The sequence below is a fragment of the Chamaea fasciata genome, unplaced genomic scaffold, assembly GCF_029207755.1.
Source record: "Chamaea fasciata isolate MVZ Bird 193981 ecotype frontalis unplaced genomic scaffold, bChaFas1.0.hap1 SCAF_1, whole genome shotgun sequence".
Classification (NCBI taxonomy): Eukaryota; Metazoa; Chordata; class Aves; order Passeriformes; family Sylviidae; genus Chamaea; species Chamaea fasciata.
The window spans coordinates 119,362,442-119,380,378 of NW_027094086.1; the positions used below are offsets into that span (position 1 = coordinate 119,362,442).

A 17,937-nucleotide genomic window follows, 5' to 3' on the forward strand; every position below is an offset into this window, starting at 1 on the left:
TTTTGAGCTATTGGTTGTATTTTAAATTTGTGTTCTGCAGTGGGATCTTTTTTGTGGCTGCCCATGTTGATAGCTTTTTACCTTTGTAATAGAATCCTTGGCATTCACTGCAAGACTTAACATGTGATAATAAAGGTGAACTGTAATGCCTTTAAAAATAAAGTCCAAAGTATGTTTTAAGATCATAAATCACTAAGAGAATACATGGGTAGGCTTAAATACAAATAAAACACACTCAAAGAAAATATGTGAACATAACTTCCTCTTTTTGATCTATAGGTGTAAATCCTACTCCAACACGTTTTGCAGGGGTTGAAAACTTGTGGGTCCATGGGGCCTTGTAGAAACTGCTGTAGAAGTAACATTGGGCTCTAAGGGCTGCTTTCTCTTTGGTCTGGCTGTAAGGGTAAAACCATGAGGAGTGTAACAGGGGTGAAATGACCCCAAGAGACAGTAAACCTAGTCAAATGTCCATTGTTTAAGGTCAGTGCTGCTACTAAGGCATATGGTGGATGCGGGATGTTTGACCATAAATCTGCACAATCTGTGACTCCACTTTCTTTAGCCGCTGAAGTGAACAACTGGGACGTGGTACCTGTCAGAAAGCAGCCGCCTGCCTGCTAATGGTGAACAGTCAGAAAAAGACTGGCTAAGCATGAGCATATGGAACCACTTGGGGTGAAACTTGGAGGAAATTGAAAGGCTCACACAGTGGAGTAACCATGTCATGCTTCAGTTTCCAGGTCTTTGGATCTAAATCCTATGTCATATTTACAACATTGAGAGTATCACTGGAGTCACCTGATGCATAAAGCATCAAAAAAATAGAGCTTTCTTTAGTGTACAGTAAGAATGGCATTTCAGGCAAGCAGTTATTAATTGACTTACTGTAAATATAAGTAAAGCAAAATAGGGAAGCAGTTTTTAACAAATACAAGCAGATGCACATACTGAAGGGTAGTACCAACAACCAGCAGTATGCAGAAAAGTCTCTCCTATCGAGTTGCATACTGCAAAAGTTTGCTTGAACTAAAGAAGTATCAGAACATGTAAAGGCCTTGGTGGGCTGCTACTCTGAGTTAATATAGTCTATGTTGGTAATCAACAATTAGTATTTGGTCTGTTTTCAGGAGTTATGCACATATTTTTAATGATTTAAAATGCTTAATATTTTATAATAGCTTTCAAATAATTCAGCTTTGTTTCTGAGACACAAAGTCCCAAATAAAATAAAGGTTTTATATGCTGCTTACTGAACCAGGTAGGTAGATTTTTTTCAGGCAATATTATTCATATTTGTTAACAGTACCAAAAGGCCAAGATTGTCTATTCCCACTTTTAATTCCCACTTTGTTTTGCTACTTACTTCCAGGTAGCAGAACGTTTTTACTTTGTACGGTTGTAGAAGTACTATCCCAGTCTGTGTACATTTTTAATCTCTCTCTCTTTTTTTTTTTTTTTTGTTGTTGTTGTTGTTGTTGTTGTTGTTGTTGTTAGTATTTTGAAATATGTGGATGGAATAAATGAATTTCTGTTTAGATGACTACTGCACTATGTCTTCTTTCTGACTGTGTTGCTTAAGAATTGTTTAAAACTGTAACCAAAACCCATCTATCTTCTATCCATGTAGCTACGTAGAAATTTGAGGCTGAGGTAGTATTTCAGTTGTGTGCCCAATACAGTATGTTTTTCAGCTTCTGGTTGAAAAATGCAAATGGACCACTGAGTCTTCAGCTGCTACCCTCCAAACCTCTAAGAATACTGGAGATCTTAATTTCAAATAAGAAGACGTATATAGATTCAAGTTCCAATTTCACACTTCCTCCCTCCACCTCTAATAATATACATGGAAACTGGACCAAACCAGAGATACTCAGAACTGAAGACAAAGGTTTCATACTTCTTTTTTAAAGAGATAGGCTCTCTCATTTCCAGGGACAGAAGTCATAAAATCAACTAATCAGACATAGAAGGTTTGCTGCTTATAATTGCCTCGTTTATTCCTGCTAACCTTCGTTCTTTAGACTAGAGCATCTTTCCTTTTGTAATTGTGTGGTATGCCATGTCTTTTGTGTGATATTAACTTATGCTTTCAAAACAAAATCTGCGTGTTTCTCAGTCTCATCTATGCCAGTTTCTTTGTGTTTTTTTTTCCCCCCAAGAGCCCTGTTTAATGACTACAGACAGTCTTCCCTTCTTTTATTCAGAAGTCATATAAAAATCAAGAAGTTTCTTATGCTATTTCCCAGAGGTCCTTCAAGGTGTAATTCAGCATTTATTGCAAATTACTGAAATTAGATTTGATCCTTTCCTTTTGGGCTAAAGATAAAAGAATAATATGTATGCTTGTTGCTGTTTTCCCTGGGCTATGAATGTGTTAACAATGCAATTTTAAATAAATTAATTCAGACCAGTACTGGATAGAAATCTTAGTGGCAGATGCCTTCCAAGTGAAACTCACAACTTAGCTGTCAATATTTCATTTGTTGTGTATGTATGGGCTGTTGTGTATGTATGCATAATACTGCCTGCTTCTGAAAGTGACTTCAGAAGGTAATATACCTTTCAAGTTAGGTATGGTTATTTAACAACTAGTACCTAATAATATATTTTGAAAATTGTACAGATCTTTTTCGTGAAGGACGCTTGAGCTGATTATTTTCCATTTTAAAAATGCCAGTTGTAATATTGTAGAAACATCATTGGTTTACCTGGTTTCTTTTAAGGTGAGGCTCAGAGGTGCATCAAGTAATTTTTTTCTTTTTTTCTTCAGTCCTTCTCTCTTTCAATGCTGTATATGAGACAAGGAAAAAAGTGAGATCTTTGTGATCCTTTCACGTTGTCCCTCCTTAAAAACACTGTAGAGCAATATTTTGTATAGATGCAGGGTTTGTAGTGAATTGAAGATTCCCGAATGGGTTGATGGGATGAAAGCATATTCCCTTTGGCAGATGTTGTGGGGGAACTTCCATGATAGGAGAACCTTTTAAATTTTTTGAATTTTTTCTGTCTGGACCAATATTTTCATTAGGAGAGCAGTTTTTCTTGTGTTTTAATTTTTTACTTAGCTTAGTTGTGACCAGTGAATACTAAAACCAAACTTGTCAAACATGTCTGACATCTCCTTTTCAGGAAGTGTGTAAGCTTATATTGTTTGGGTTTTGTTTTTTTTTTTTCTTTAAAAGGTAACAGAATCCCCAGCAGATGTAGCAGAAAGAGCAGACAGAATTATTACCATGCTGCCTTCTAGTCCCCATGCACAAGAAGTTTACACAGGAGGAAATGGAATTCTAAAGTAAGGCTTTTTTGTAGTTTGGAGAATTTCCACTTGTACTCAAGGTTTGTCTGATGATTGCTGTTGTTATAACTCTTCCTGTACCTTCAGGGAACTTAATTCAATGTTCTCTGTTCTGTCACTATTGATGTTTCGAATTATATGAGTTCTCTCATACAGTGCTTGCTTTTGAATGGCTTTTGGCTAAAGTCCTAATTTTATTTCCAGTAGAATAATGATTCTTGTGCATTTCAAGCAACTTAACTGTTATCTGCCTTTTCAGTTGCATGGTTCTTTTGCCATAATGTACAACTACACTCAAGTACAACTAGAATATTTGCTGGCAACAATTATTTGCTCAAATACTATTTTCTTTAACTTGAAATCTTATAAATTAAATGTTCTGAAGATATGCCATTGTGTCTTATGCTGTTAAAGTATTAACATAGAGTAGCTGATAAGACTTTCTTGATTTCTACTCTTATTATCTGTTTATTACACAAAAAAAATACCTAAAGATGTTGCTTAATGTGAAACAGTGTTTTTTAACTTTTGTGGAGGAATTCCACTGAGCCTTAAATCTGCAGAATTCTAATGCTCAGAGTTTTTGAACGTGCCAAATCAAAAAATAAATATAATTTAAAAGTCTGCTCTGGCCACATGTACACTGCTCCTGGCAGGCTGACTAAGGCTACTGGATACCTCTGAGGATCATGCAGGCTCTTACAGCTAACATCCAGGTTAATAAAGTAAAGGAAGAAACATACAGAAGACAAAAGTACAGTAGACTATCAAAAAATGATGATGTCTTTTGGTATCGATTGTACAATAATAAGATGCAGTGATAAGAAAATGGAAGTAGAAGAGAGGGATTTCTGTTGGTCTTGGTATATAAGAATAATCGTTGCTTCTTTCCCTTACTGTCTGTAGTTTAATTCCTCATAAAGAAGGATGGAGCAGATCTAAGTATCTATAGCTTAGACCCTTCAGGGAAGATGGGTAATTGGATCAGCCCCATAAAGCTCAGGAAACAGCTGTGGGAGAACTGTACCCATGATGGCAGCGGTTTGAAGAACGATTGGCATTACTTACTGATACAGTACAGCCAGTTAGTCTCTTGAGTACGTAGATGTGGAAAATCCAGCAGGGAACAGAGGATGTGGAAAGCAGTCCTATGCTGCAGTTTTTCAGCCTCTGTATTAAAAGAAGAAAGTGTCATTTGACAGTGGTGAATAACTGTGTCTCGGAGTGACCTGGTCCTTGCTGACTGGTTTGATTTTCATAATTTTCTAAAGCTTTTAAGGCTTTATGGAAGAAAACATTAATAAAGTGAAGTGTTTAAAGGTTGAGTTAGTCATCCTCCTGTGTTACCAAGGAGCCTGTGCCACTGTGCCTTCTTCTGAACATAAGGGGAGATGATGAAGTACTTTATCTGCTGCTGGTTTTTGTTTGCGTATGTTTAAACTAACTGCAGCATGTGGGACGAGTTTTGTGTACGTGGCAGTGTTTGAGTCTGGAGTTCCAGTAGGGTCACAGTATATGTATACGTTGAGAGACTATTTCCAGCAGTCTGGGTAATTCAATTAAGTGAAATGCACTGTACTGCCAACAGCGTGCAAGGTGCAGTGGACCTCTTTGTCTGTCATGAGTAGCTTTAAATGTAGCTTTTTATCACTGAAAAATTCTGCTGTTTGATTTCGTGGTGATTGCTGGTCGGGTGGACTTGAAATCATGGTGCAGTTCAATGGAAAGAGGGATAAAAATCAACTTTTTTGTTGTGGAGGCCAATAAAAATGTTCAAATATTTTAAATTTCAAAAATTTTCTCGTACTTTTTAATCAGATATACAGCTTTCTGTGATCTACAGCCTGAAATACCAATCTTCCTAAATTTTGTGGCTTTAGTTATGATCTTTATATAGAACAAATTGTAGATTGATTAAAAGAATGCAATCAGACCATCTTGATAAGAACTTAAAATACTGTATATATATATATAAAAAGAACATTTTATGGTTATAGATTAAATTTTAGGCTGTATCAACAGTTGCTTAGAATGTATCTTAGGTGATCTGTGTATTATATACTGCTCATATGGTGTAATGGAAGATTTTCCTAGTGCAACCTTTCTGTGAATTTTTTTTCAAGGGTGTTTAAGAAGAACATCCTTTTTTGTGTTCATCTGTTATTGGGCTTTGGTTCAAAGCTGCGGTATACATACTCAGCAATATAGATACTGAGCAGATCTGCCTCAATAAGTTTTAAAACTTCATGTTTACTAGTGTACCAAAAAATGTCTGCACATTTGCCATGCTGAATGGGAGCCGGTGCCATGGTAATAGTTGCGAATATCTTCTGAAAATAATAATGATAATGATAATAATAGTAATAATAACTCTTTATTTTAGGAAAGTGAAGAAAGGCTCATTGCTAATAGATTCCAGCACTATAGATCCAGCAGTTTCAAAAGAATTAGCCAAAGCTGCTGAAAACATGGGAGCAGTTTTCATGGATGCCCCAGTTTCTGGAGGTAAGTCTTCATTAGCAGTTTACCTCATACTGGACAGGTTGTCTCTTTGTTTGCAGTTTCAGTCACCAGTTTGTACCTTTGTTGCTCTAAGTTGCTTTTCTTTGCTATATGTACAGTATTCTGGTTTTTTTGTTGTTGTTGTTGAATTGCATTACAGATATGTATGTTATTACAGGAGTATTTTTAGGATTTAGGAGTATACTTTTGTGTTACACTTGGAGAAACAGCTTTCTTGGGATATAGTACAGTGGTCCTTTTAGTTTAACTTCTTTCATAAAGTTGCATTTTTATGCAGTTATTCACATTCCTTTAGCCCCCATCTGTTTCTTCCTGTTAGGGAAAAAAACAGGTTGTCATTAAGAAGTTCCATTGCTTTTTCGTGAATTAAAAAGGAGATAATGAAGTGAGGAATGTAAAATTTCATAAAGAAAACAGGAATTTGTCTGGTTTTATAACAATTGAAGAATGTGGGTGATAATTGTCTATTCTTAAAAGTTGCTAACTATTGATCTCTGAATATTTAGTCTCTTGTAAGAAATAATATAGAGCAGGGAAGACTTCTCATTTTTTGGACAGAGGAGAGCAGAAACATAAAATTAATGTTTTGAAAACAAAACCATTATTGAGAGTTTTTGTTGTTGAATTCTTCTCCAAAACACCTAGAATTAGAAGGTGAGGAAACCTCATTTTATGTGGGAAAATCTTGATGTTTTTACAATCCAGTCTAAAAATTAATGTAACTGGCATTTGGAGAATTCTTTATTTTCCTCATGAGTGTCAGTGATGAGCAAAACAGTCTTTTTAACTAACTAAACTAACAATCTTTTTAATTTTCAACTGCGAACTAAGGCAGGATTTGACTACATACTAGAAGCCAAAATTTTCATCCAAATTCTATTGTGAACAGAAAGTAGGCAGATCCAGATAGGTGATATTGAAGAATATAATGGAGAAGACAAGATTCTTGCTTCCCAGCCAAAAAGTTAAGTTCTATTTTATAAAGCTAGATAGCTAAGCTGCCTGGGCAGAAAAATCACAGAAAAATTGTGTTGTGGGCAGATTGTGTATCTCTCTGATCCTTTTTATAAACACAGCATGGCTTTCTGCTTATCACTTGGGCAGTCCTGACCTACTTCTATGTTGTTTTCTTCAATCCCTTTCTGCCAAATATGTTATTTTCCTGAGAGAATTATTGACCTTTTAGAAATGTCTGTAATTTATTTTTACCTGTAAGTTTTTGGTATAAAGTTGACTATAACTACAAAGAAGAAAAGTTTGATTCTGAAAGAACATTAGCTGTTTAGGGGGTTTTGTTCCTTGAGAAAATGGTAAGGCAAAGACAGAGTTAATATGATAACATATAGTTGATAGTATGAATACACATGACCTTTTTGGTATCAGTGGTTTATCTGAATACAAATAACATGGTGACTAGTGTCAGTTATGGATTGAGGGATATCCTGAATAAAGGGGAAAGAATAGACTAAACTTTATAGTCCTTAATATATTCATGAAGCCCAAGGAATACTCTGTACAAACCATGTTTAAAGTGGGCACTTGCTAGAAATGTGGAGAAGTTGTCTCTTGGAAAAAACCCTTTAATATTATGCTTTGTTATTTCCATCTTTCAGTACCTAACACATCAGGTCTTTGGGGTATTTTTATATATCCTGACTGCATTGTTGGCCTTCAGACAAAACACTAAATGGAGAAGTATGCTTGGCTCTCTAGAAATTGGCAGGCACTATGCTGTTGCTGTGCAATGCAATAGAGTTGGCAGGAGTTTCAAGGAGAGCGTTTGTGGGACATAGGGAGGAGGAAGAGAAAGCAGCGTGCCTGAACTGTCCTCTTTAGAGCTGTCTGTTTACTAGCTGTTATAGGCAGACAACTCCACTTGGGTATTTAGGTATTTGGGTGTTGCCCGATGTTAACATTCATTTGCACTGTGAACAAGTTCACAAACTGAATAATATTTTGAAAATTGCTTGGTCTGTAAACCCTAGGTAGAGAAAGTAGTGATTTTAATCCTGTCCTGACATTGCAAATGAAGAGTCTTTGGGCATAGCATTAGGGCCAGATTTTAGTGGCTTCTTTGCAGCCTTGCCCCCAAAAGATTCTTTCTCTTGATCTTTTTCAGATGGGCCTGCATGCCAGCTTAGTAGTGCTGTCTTCTTCATATGATTGGCCTACAGCGTTTACTTGCAGCTTACAGTCAGGACCCATTAAGTAGAAGTTGATGAACCAAGTCACTATAGTATTAATTTGTATTAAGTGACTTCGGAAAATACTTCTCATCCGCATAGTTGCATGCAGATTATGCTGCTAATGCTGTCTAGAGATAGCAATCGCTTTAGACTGGGATTAGGATCTCTTGCAGGTCCACATGAGAAAGTTGTGTCATGGTTCCCAGTGCTGCTCTGGTTTGTGACCTCTTTGTGAGCATGGGACAAACAGAGAAACATCTTCAAAATCCATCTTTACTTAATTTTTTTGATTTTTTTAAATCTAGATGGGAAGAAATCTCTTTGCAAAGATTGGGTTCTTCATCTTTGTACGTATAAAAGTATTTTAAAGCACACATTATCACAGAAGCATATTTAAAACTGACTTCTGTTGACGCAAGGTACTACTGGTTAAGTACAGGATCTAAATTTAGCCTTCAAGAATTGTGTCAAATTTGTCCTCCCACTGATTTCAGTAGAAGTGTGATACAGAATCTCGCCTCGTAATCCAGAGCTAACTTCACTAGTGGCTTCACTGACACTGCTGTAATAGTTTTCTCTCTTTGACTCAGTATACAAGATAATAATTTCCTAAAGTATTTTGGCTTTTTTGTTTTATTTCTAATGTAATTCCAAATAGTAAGCATCGTTAGTGTCCAGATACAACCTTTTCAACTTTTTTCCCCTTCCACTGACTATTAAAATTATATCAGCTCTGTATCTGCTCAAAATACATTGCCCTGCATTTTACTGGAACTTCACAAAAAGATGTGACAACTTGATTTGTTTTTCTGGTTTTGGAGGTATGAAAAAAATTTTAACTCTTTTGTAAGACTGGTTCTGTAAGATCTGATAATCAAACTTTAGATCTTTCTCCTCACTGTATTCTTTAGACAAAAGAGTAGTCAGTTAAAAAGTCAGACTCCTAACTGTTAGTAGCAGCTATCATATTGAGAACTGTAGTCATGCTGAAATGGTAATAAAAGAATAGAATAAAAGATTTTCCTTTTAGAAACTGCATTGGAGGTGGCTAGAAGAGGTTGTAGTTTCAATGCCAGCTGTCATTTCGAACTGTTTCATCTTGTAGTATTGCTTCCATAAACTTCAGCTAATCATTCAGTGATGGAAACAGTAGTAGTAACACTGACAAGCTAAGACTTCAGGTCACTGATAACATACAGTATAACATGAGTCCTTGAGGGGTACATTGCAGACTTATTCCCTGATTGGCCAGATCTCTACTTAATATGAAACAAAGGAAAAAAATACTAGAAACACTCTGAAACACTCTGGAGACATTTTATTTTATTTTATTTTATTTTATTTTATTTTATTTTATTTTATTTTATTTTATTTTATTTTATTTTATTTTATTATTTTATTTCAAAGAGCAATATATTTCAGGATACCAGCTTTTTTTCTTCTTCTTCTTCTTTTTCTTAGAAAGGGCACCTTCCTAAAATAGGAGATGTGAATTACATGTTTCTCTTACTTGTGCATTGAAGGCACTTAATCCTGTGCCTTTTCCACAGGAAGCAGAGAAGTTAAAACTTTATGCACACCAATGTTTGCAAAGATGATTTGAAAGACAATTTCAGACTAGACTAAATAATAGGAATTAGGAATGAGTAGTTCAAACATTGCACATCTTAGCTTGTAAATCCTGTTGTAATAAAGATGCATCATCAATATCTTTGCCAGAATTAAACTGATTTAATAGACCTGTCTTTGTTGGGGAGCCTTTATAGAGCTATTTGAACTGGCTTCATTAAGTTGTGTCTGCTTTGTTTCTTTAACTTTATGCACCTTTAGAGAAGTGCAGTCCTACGACTTTATGGGAGTGGAAGAGTTGATGGGTTAATTCAATGTCTCTAATTTAATAAACACAAGGATTAGAATAAGGAATGTCCTGAATTCTGTGGAATAGAATTTTGGTGTGGTTTTAGCTTTCTGGTCTGGTAATGCAGTGATTGGATCTGTTAGGATCCTTGAAACACTGTGAAGATGGAGCAGGTTCATGAATTTAGAACTAATAATTCTGACCTATCCCCCTCAATAGCTGGTGTTCTTGTTGGTAGAGAAAAGCATCTAAAGGCATAGTAGTGTTTGCTCCATTATTGTTTCTGGATTTATGTTTTTATGCTTTATTTTTAAAGCCTAAATGTTTGTGCTCAGAATGTCCACAATGTTCCCCGTGTTCCTGGTACTGAGCATAACACTTTTACCTCACTTGCTTTTCTCTTCTTCAGTTGCTACATGCCTTGTGTAATTTTTTTTCTTTCCTGACATCTTTCTGAATTTCTCTGTTTACATTTTTTGTTGAATGCAGTTTATCATATTAATTTTTTTTGCAGAGTCTGTGATGTAGGGATGGTGGTAGAAATTACAATGTACAACCTTAATACTAAAGGTAGTGTGAAAAATATTACTGAGTTATTCTGAAATTTAGATGAGGAAAAATAAGGCAGGAAGTAACTGATGACAAAAAAGGGAAGAATTGGCTGAACTGATTTAAGGAAGCTGAATTGAGGATGAAGAAGTATTTCAAAATCTGAGATGCTTTAAAAGCTTCTTATTTCTAATAACTTATGGTTTAAATTATATAGCAACACTTGTTTGTAAAAAAAAAAGTTAGTTTAATAGATCTCTTTTGTTGGAGAGAAGAAAGAACTGAAGATCTTGAAAATCTTACACATTGGTAAAATATGTATTTTGACACAGGGAGCAGAGGAAGCATAAACCCTGTGCAAATATCACTATGTTGGCAGCAGCTGCTGTTTCAGAAGAGTTAGGTAGTATATTTACTTATGTGTTGACTTTGCAAGGCAGTTTTTCTTCTGTAAGTCTATTATGCCTTTTGCATTCTCTATAAAATAAAAGGTAGCAGAAGGTAAGGAGGAATAAACAGATTTATTGGGAGTATCATCTAAAAATGTTTGCTGGGGTGGAGACAACTTACCTACAATGACTAAAAGGGTGGAATTAATTATTTTATTAAAGCACATTGTATATTTTGGCATTGAAATTGTGTGTAGTCTGGCCAAATAATGACCAATGTGCAGAGAAACATATCTGTCTCCTTTTATTCGAAGGTGTAAAGATGAGTTATTAAGGCTGGCTCAGTGGGATATAACCAGGAATAATAGGCTGGAAATCATTAAGGAAAGAAAAATGCGTGCCGTGTCTACCAGGAAAAATGTCCTAACAACATTCTTCATACACTGTGGAATAATTTCCAAAGGAGATGGTTGAAGCCAAATATCTCAACATGCTTTAAAACTGTACTGGACAAAGTGCTAGGAACTATCCTGCAGGGAAAAATCTACGACTGGCAGGAGGATGGCTACATGATCTAATCGGTCTTTTCCATCTCCACTGTCTACAATCCTGTTGTGTTCTCACACATGGTGTTCAAAAACAGTTAAAGGAAAACTGTCCAGATGGAAGTTAGAAATCCCTGTGGCACTCTTTGAAAAAGAGTAAGGAATAACTGCAGAGTTAGAGCCAACATTCCTTCTCTCAGTAAAAATGGTTCTAATATTCACGGCTGCATGTAAGCTGTTACCACATTCCTAATAACTGCTCTGTTTGTTTGTGGTTACTTTAATGCTAGTATCTCCCTCTTCCTGTCAAATATTCTGAGATACCCAGAGTAAGAAAGATCTATAAATGCCAGCCTGTCATAAGTCCTAAGAAATAAAAGTTAATTTAAATTCATTTTTTAATTTTTGATTTCTTCTCCTAGAGAATGTTTAAAGTTAAGGGGTTGCAGGTGGTGTTTGGGAATGTTTCTGGAATGAACTGATGACTTTGAAGCTTTCTACAAAGTTTGTTTTGGTTTTAAACATTCATGGGCTTCTTTTTCTCTCTTGTTCTTTCAATGGAATGCCTTGTTCAAAGCGTGTATTTTTCATTTAGTCAGAAAAAGCTAGCATGATTCCTGTGCTTTTGGGACGGTGGGGATGATAAGCACCAGACCTTAACAATCCCCTGACTCCTAATGAGTCCTAATTCTGCACTATGCTAAATTGGATGGTGCAGATGTCAGTAGTGAGCCCAGCACCAGGCACACCGGAGTGGGAAGTCCGAACTGGAAGGCACTGCACAGAGTAGACTGGGGGTCCCCTGTGCCTGCGCAGTGGCCATCAGCATGGGGACGGCCCCACCACCCATGAGCTTTGGAGGTGCCACTGGAGAAAATGCAGTTTTCTCTGAATATTAATAAAAAGCAGTTGTACTTGTAATTCAGTGTTGCCTTAAACAGATTTTTTCAGTCTGTGTGTGGAGTTCTTTTTTTTTTTTTTTTGGAAAAAAAATAGAAGTCCAGAGAAGCCTGACTAAGTGGTTTCAGCTGCGATAGAGTTAATTTTGTTCCTAGTAGCTGGTACAGTGCCAGGGTGTTTTGGTTTTTTTTGTTTCAGAATGAGAATGAAGTTGATAACACATTGATGTTTAATTGTTGCTAAGTAGGGCTTACTTCAAGTCAAGGACTTTCAGTTTCCCGTGCTCTGTCTATAAGGAGGTGCACAGCAAGCCAGGAAGGAGCATTGCCAAGACAGCTGACCTGAACTGGCCAAAGGGTTATATTCCATTGCATAGAGCATCATGCTCAATATATAAACTGGGGGAATTGCCTGGGAGGGGCTGATTGCTGCTCAAGGATGGGGTGGACACCAGTCAGTGCAGCAACTGTATTCTGCATCACTTGTCATTCTTGGGTTTTATTTTGCTCTTTTTGTTGCCTTCCTTTTCATCACCATTTTATTATTATTGTTTGTTATTATTGTTGTTATTTATATTGTTGCTATAATTATTATATTTTATTGCAGTTATTAAACTGTTCCTATGTCAACACATGGATTTTACCTTTTTTATGTTTCTCTTCTCCATCCCACTGGAGAAGGGTGAGGGGTGAATGAGTGAGTGGCTGCATGATACTTCTTTGCCAAGCTGGGCTTAAATCACAACACTTATTTAAATGGACTGGGCCACTGAAGACATGGCCTAACACAGAATTACGTGTTTTATTTTGTCTCTTATTCATCAAGGGAGATCTGCAAATCTTACACTAGATATGTGGAAAGAAACATTAACATCCTAAGTGTCTGAACCTTAGGACACATGTTAAGTCTTAAGACACATTTGTGCAAACTGCTCTGTGTTGAAGAACACTCCTTTGAAGGCCCTTTAAACACTTGGACTAAAGGAGCAAAAAAGAAAAGAAACAAACCCACATGGAGTAAATTTTGCAGGCAGGGGCAGCTAACCTTGTCTCGTAGTGCAGGCCTTTGAAAGTAAATCACTTGTTGATCCCCTAAATAGCTGAATCCAGGATGAGTAGGAATGAAAGCTGATCTTCTATTGACCCCCATCTGGTGATGCTAGTATTCTGGCTTCCTTGTGTTTTCATTTTTGAAGTCATAGTGATGAGTTGGCCAACTATTGGATTTATTTATGACAATATTATCCTGTGATCTGGAACCATTCTAAGTCACTGGATCATTGCAGAATGTTGTCTTGTAGAGGAGGACATTTTTGTGTTTTGAAAAGCATCTTAAGTTGTGCAAATGAAAAGGAGGAGGGAGAATGTTCTAGCAGAAGTAGTCCCTCTGCACTTCAAACAAATACCTGAAAATTATTCCATATTTGCAGTGTTCAGTGTAGTGCTGCCTGTTGTAAGACAAGTCAGTAGCTTGAGCTTTTGTCCTTAGCAAAACAGTTCCTGATTAATCCAGAAATACCGAGATTGCCTAATTCTTCTACCTTCTACCACATTTGAAAAAAACATGGTTTGTATCATGAAATAAAATAGTAAGAGAAAGAGTATCGCCTCATACCATTAATAAGCATTTAGAATCCAGCTGTCAGTATACAAGCTATTCAAATGTTCACTTTTCAGTTTGTCCTCAGTATTTAGTCCTGTTGGCTCACCACTTCAGTCTGCTGCAGGGTGGAGGACACAGGAGAGTCTTGCAGTTCCAGAGCTGAAGAAACAGTTTTTAACTACGGTTCTCTTCATGCCAAGCACAACATAGGACCTGAAGTGGGAAAAAAAAATTACTTATTGCACTGTATTTGACCTATAATTTTAACCCTTAAAATTTGGTTCTTATTTTAATTCCTTAGTTTTGCTGGGACACATTGTGTGGAATTTCCTAAACCTTATAGAGCTTTAACCTGTATCTGTTTTTTAGAAAAAATTAGGAGATTGATTGATGAGAACAGAGTCATGCATGGCAATGTTACCCTGATGCTATACCTTCATTTCTATTCCTGGTTCTGTAAGGAGTTATGTTTTAATTACTGTGTAGTGGAAGAATATTAACTTACTTGTGGTAAAATGGGGGCAACAGTGTGAAACACTGTAGAACACTTTATTAAATTCTTTAGGTATTTTAAATCCACATAATGATTTGGGAGTATCCCAGTATGTTGTTTGTTTGCTGGTAAACTAACAGGGTTAGGGTTTTTTTCTAACGTGAAGCTTAGCAAGTTGACAGGAATACTAATCTGACATGTAATTATTACCCATTTATTTTATTAATGAGTTGCTGCAAACTATGCTAGTTACTCAGTAACCATATCATTTAACCATACGCAGTCAGAAATGTGCATTTTGGCTGTCATTTTGTTTTCAATCCATGTTTCCATTGCTTTCTGAGAATGTATGGTGGGTATGTGTGGCTTGTGGCTCTTAGTGTGTTTGCCACAGGGAGTACAGGGGAAGTCATGTTGACTTTTAGCTTTGGCTGAGGAGCATACTGCTTGTGTTTAATTTGTGTGAGATTTCTTAAGTTTGCTTAAAATCGTGGATTTCATTATGAAACTGACATGGAGGTACTCTGTAGAGACGTATGACTATACATGGTTAGCTGTTCCAACTTGGTTGATTTCTGAGGTCCAACATTTTTCTGATTAAACTACTTCCAGAATCACTACAATTGCTAGTAGTCTGAAAGCAGTATGTGGTAGCAGCTAGGTGCTTTTTGTCTTGAATAAGGCGTTTTATGTCGCATGTGCAGGAAGAACACAAATTTCCTTCCTCTTTTAAAAGCTGAAGTACAGCTGGAGAAAAGAATTTTCAGTAGGTTATCGGCATGTGAAACATTGTTGTGGTAGAGCCCTATATAGTTAGAGTAAACTAGGAACATGTCTAACTTTCCTCTTTCTGCAGATGCTCATCTTGGGATTTATATTAGTGGGGAGTTAGGGCTGATGCTGGGGCAGTGGTAGGGTTTTGTAGCGGAAGCACTAAATGAGAAACTGATGTGAATTTGGCAAAGCAGGAGAGTTTCCTGAGATAGAGCATCCTCTTAATAGCCTCAGCCTGAATCTTGGCTGCCTTGAAGGGCTCCCACCCTATCCAAGATGGAAGTTCCTGCAGAGAGCCCTGATAGCATCCCTCACTGCCTCAACAAATCGTGTTAAGGCATGGGACTTAACTGCTGTGAAACAATGCAATAAATTCCTCCCAGGACCAAAAGGAACGTACTTTATCACCTAAATGCATCATTCCAGTTCCAGAACAAGCTGGACTATAGAAAAAACATTTCTATTAGTAGTGCAACAACTGGCACACCTATTAAAGAAGAAGGTGATTATTCTGTTACCGTTTGGTCACTGGTACTTTTTCCCCCCACGTATTAATATGCTTAGCAATTCTTAACGCTAAATGTGACTATGCGCACTTAATATGTTGTTTTCTTTGGTAGACAATTACACCAATCTTGAAGGGAGCTTTTTTTTTCTGGTTACTGAGGTAAAGGAATCTTAGGAGATTGAAACAGTAGGCAGCAAAGCTTGTTAAGGAGGTTTTTATTTTACAAGCCCTCAAGAATTCAGAATATGGCTTGCTTACTACTTAAAAAGTCCAAATGTCCTTATAGACTCCATTTCAGAGCCAGCATCAAATCTATGCTATACTTGTCTAAAAATCCAACCATGCGCTCTTGGCTGTTACTGTTTACTGAATCAGAACCCTACTGTTCCTACTTGCACTGTATCTAATTTATCGTAAGTGACCGCAAAAACTAGAATTATTTATATATTGGCACCTAACAGCTCTACTATGGTTAAGGGTCTGTTGGCATTTCCATTATAAACCTTCCTTTGAGAGGTTTATAACTTGGCGGTTTTACTTTTGCTTCAGGCTCGAATGTGCCATTTTCATCCAAGCACAAATTCTTCTACAGAATTTCATTTAAATCAGTTTGGCCATTATTTATTTTAGAGTGTGTATGTTGGGGAGTGGAAGGGAGCACACTATTTAATTTTGGTTTCAGAAGCTTTTTGGTCAGACTATATAATGAAAGAAAAATGGTGCTTTTTATTTTATTTTGTAGAGACTTAAACCTTCGTTGGATGTGTTGGAGTTACTAAGCCCATGCCTTTTCAGGTTTCTGCCAATGTTCACATGCAGCATATCCACTCCCACTCATTCACCCACACATCTCGCCTGCCCCTGCCCAATGACATGCTTTGAGGAAGCATCCCCAGGCTTCTGGCAGAGAAAACTTTTTTGGGGAAGTGGGTGAAGTAACATACAATGGGTGTCCTGTTGAGAGGCCTTAGGCCAACCAGTCCAACTGAGAGAAGCAGATGGAGCTTAATTGGAAAAAGACGGGCTAAGTGCAGTTGTCAGTCAAATGTAATCCTATGTGGTTAAGAGTGGCATTTCCTATGGCTCTGCCATTTCTTGTGGGATCTGTGTAAATTACTACTTGGGAGCAGTAATTCTCAGAGTCTAAAAGTGGTGTAAGTTGCTGTTTTCCCTTGCTCCTGAACACTGAACCACAGAGGATTTCAACACTTTTTTTAGTCAGAAATTCTTGCCATAGTACTCTATTTATTATTATGCTAATTAAATTCTTGCCTCAAGAATAATAGGTATCTATAATCTTTCAGTACTAATCATAGTAATGAAGTACCACTGTTCTTTTGCATAGTGACTTAAGAGTGCAAAGAAGGGAAATGGTGTACAGAGAGGTAGAAGCTTTTATTAGACCAAATAATACAGCTGAAAATAGAAAACAAGTTTCTGAGTCAGTTCTTTCACCACATTACACAAGAAGCAATAAAGTACAATAGTGTTTGTTGTTTTTTTCCTTTGCTATTGAATTACAAGAAAAAGCTAGTCAGTGGAAAACAAAGTTGGGAGAGAACATGTGATTTGGCAGCTTTTTGTGTACTTGTCCTTTTGGGATCTTTTTATTCCAGGTAATTCACGCAGATTACTGATTGGACAGACAAGTAATAAGAATGCTTTGTTATATTTTGTCTTCTGTTTTATTAGCAAAAGTTAAAAGGGAAGCATGAGTATAATTAATTATGGCAGCAGATACAAACAGCTTTTTGCCCTCTAGAACATTAGATCCCATTGAAGTATTTGAAAGTCTTCTCCATCTTGCTTTCCTCTGTCTAATTCCAGAGGTTAATGAATTCATAGGTCAGACATTCCAAATTTAAAATGTTTTAGGGACAACTCATCAACCAATTTTATTGGTCTATTTTTAGTTTGTTGGTATTAACATTTAAAAGCACTGAAGACTAAAAGTTTAGTATCTATTATAACCTGCTATTTTCAGCTTTGGAACCTGGAAACAGAAGCTAAAATAAACAACAAATGTTACAAGACGTGATTAGTTGATCACTATCAAAACATATTTCAGTAACATTTTCCCTGGTATCCCTTTATTGCTGAGGATCAAGAACTATAAGCTATATGCAGTTAAGACAAAGAAAATCTTTATAAATACCTTAATAGAACACATCTGTAAAGCTCCAGTTCAGCATATAACACTTAGACATCTGCTTAAGTCTGTCCAATTGAATGGGAACTTGGTACAAGTTGAAAAGCTGTGTCCTTGGTATCTGTTAAGTGTCTGTGGTGTAATCTCTCTCTCTTACACTACT

At 36.5% G+C, this 17,937-nt stretch overlaps 1 protein-coding gene across 2 annotated transcripts in view; it reads left to right on the top strand.

Moving 5' to 3' along the window:
* HIBADH (3-hydroxyisobutyrate dehydrogenase) overlaps window positions 1-17,937 on the top strand; it is an 86,258-nt gene that overhangs the window by 9,653 nt on the left and 58,668 nt on the right. For both annotated transcript variants that reach the window (XM_066195218.1, XM_066195227.1), the window contains exons 3-4: window positions 3,186-3,295; window positions 5,682-5,803. In XM_066195218.1, the coding sequence (XP_066051315.1) occupies window positions 3,186-3,295; window positions 5,682-5,803 (232 nt within the window). The remainder of the gene's footprint in view (window positions 1-3,185; window positions 3,296-5,681; window positions 5,804-17,937) is intronic.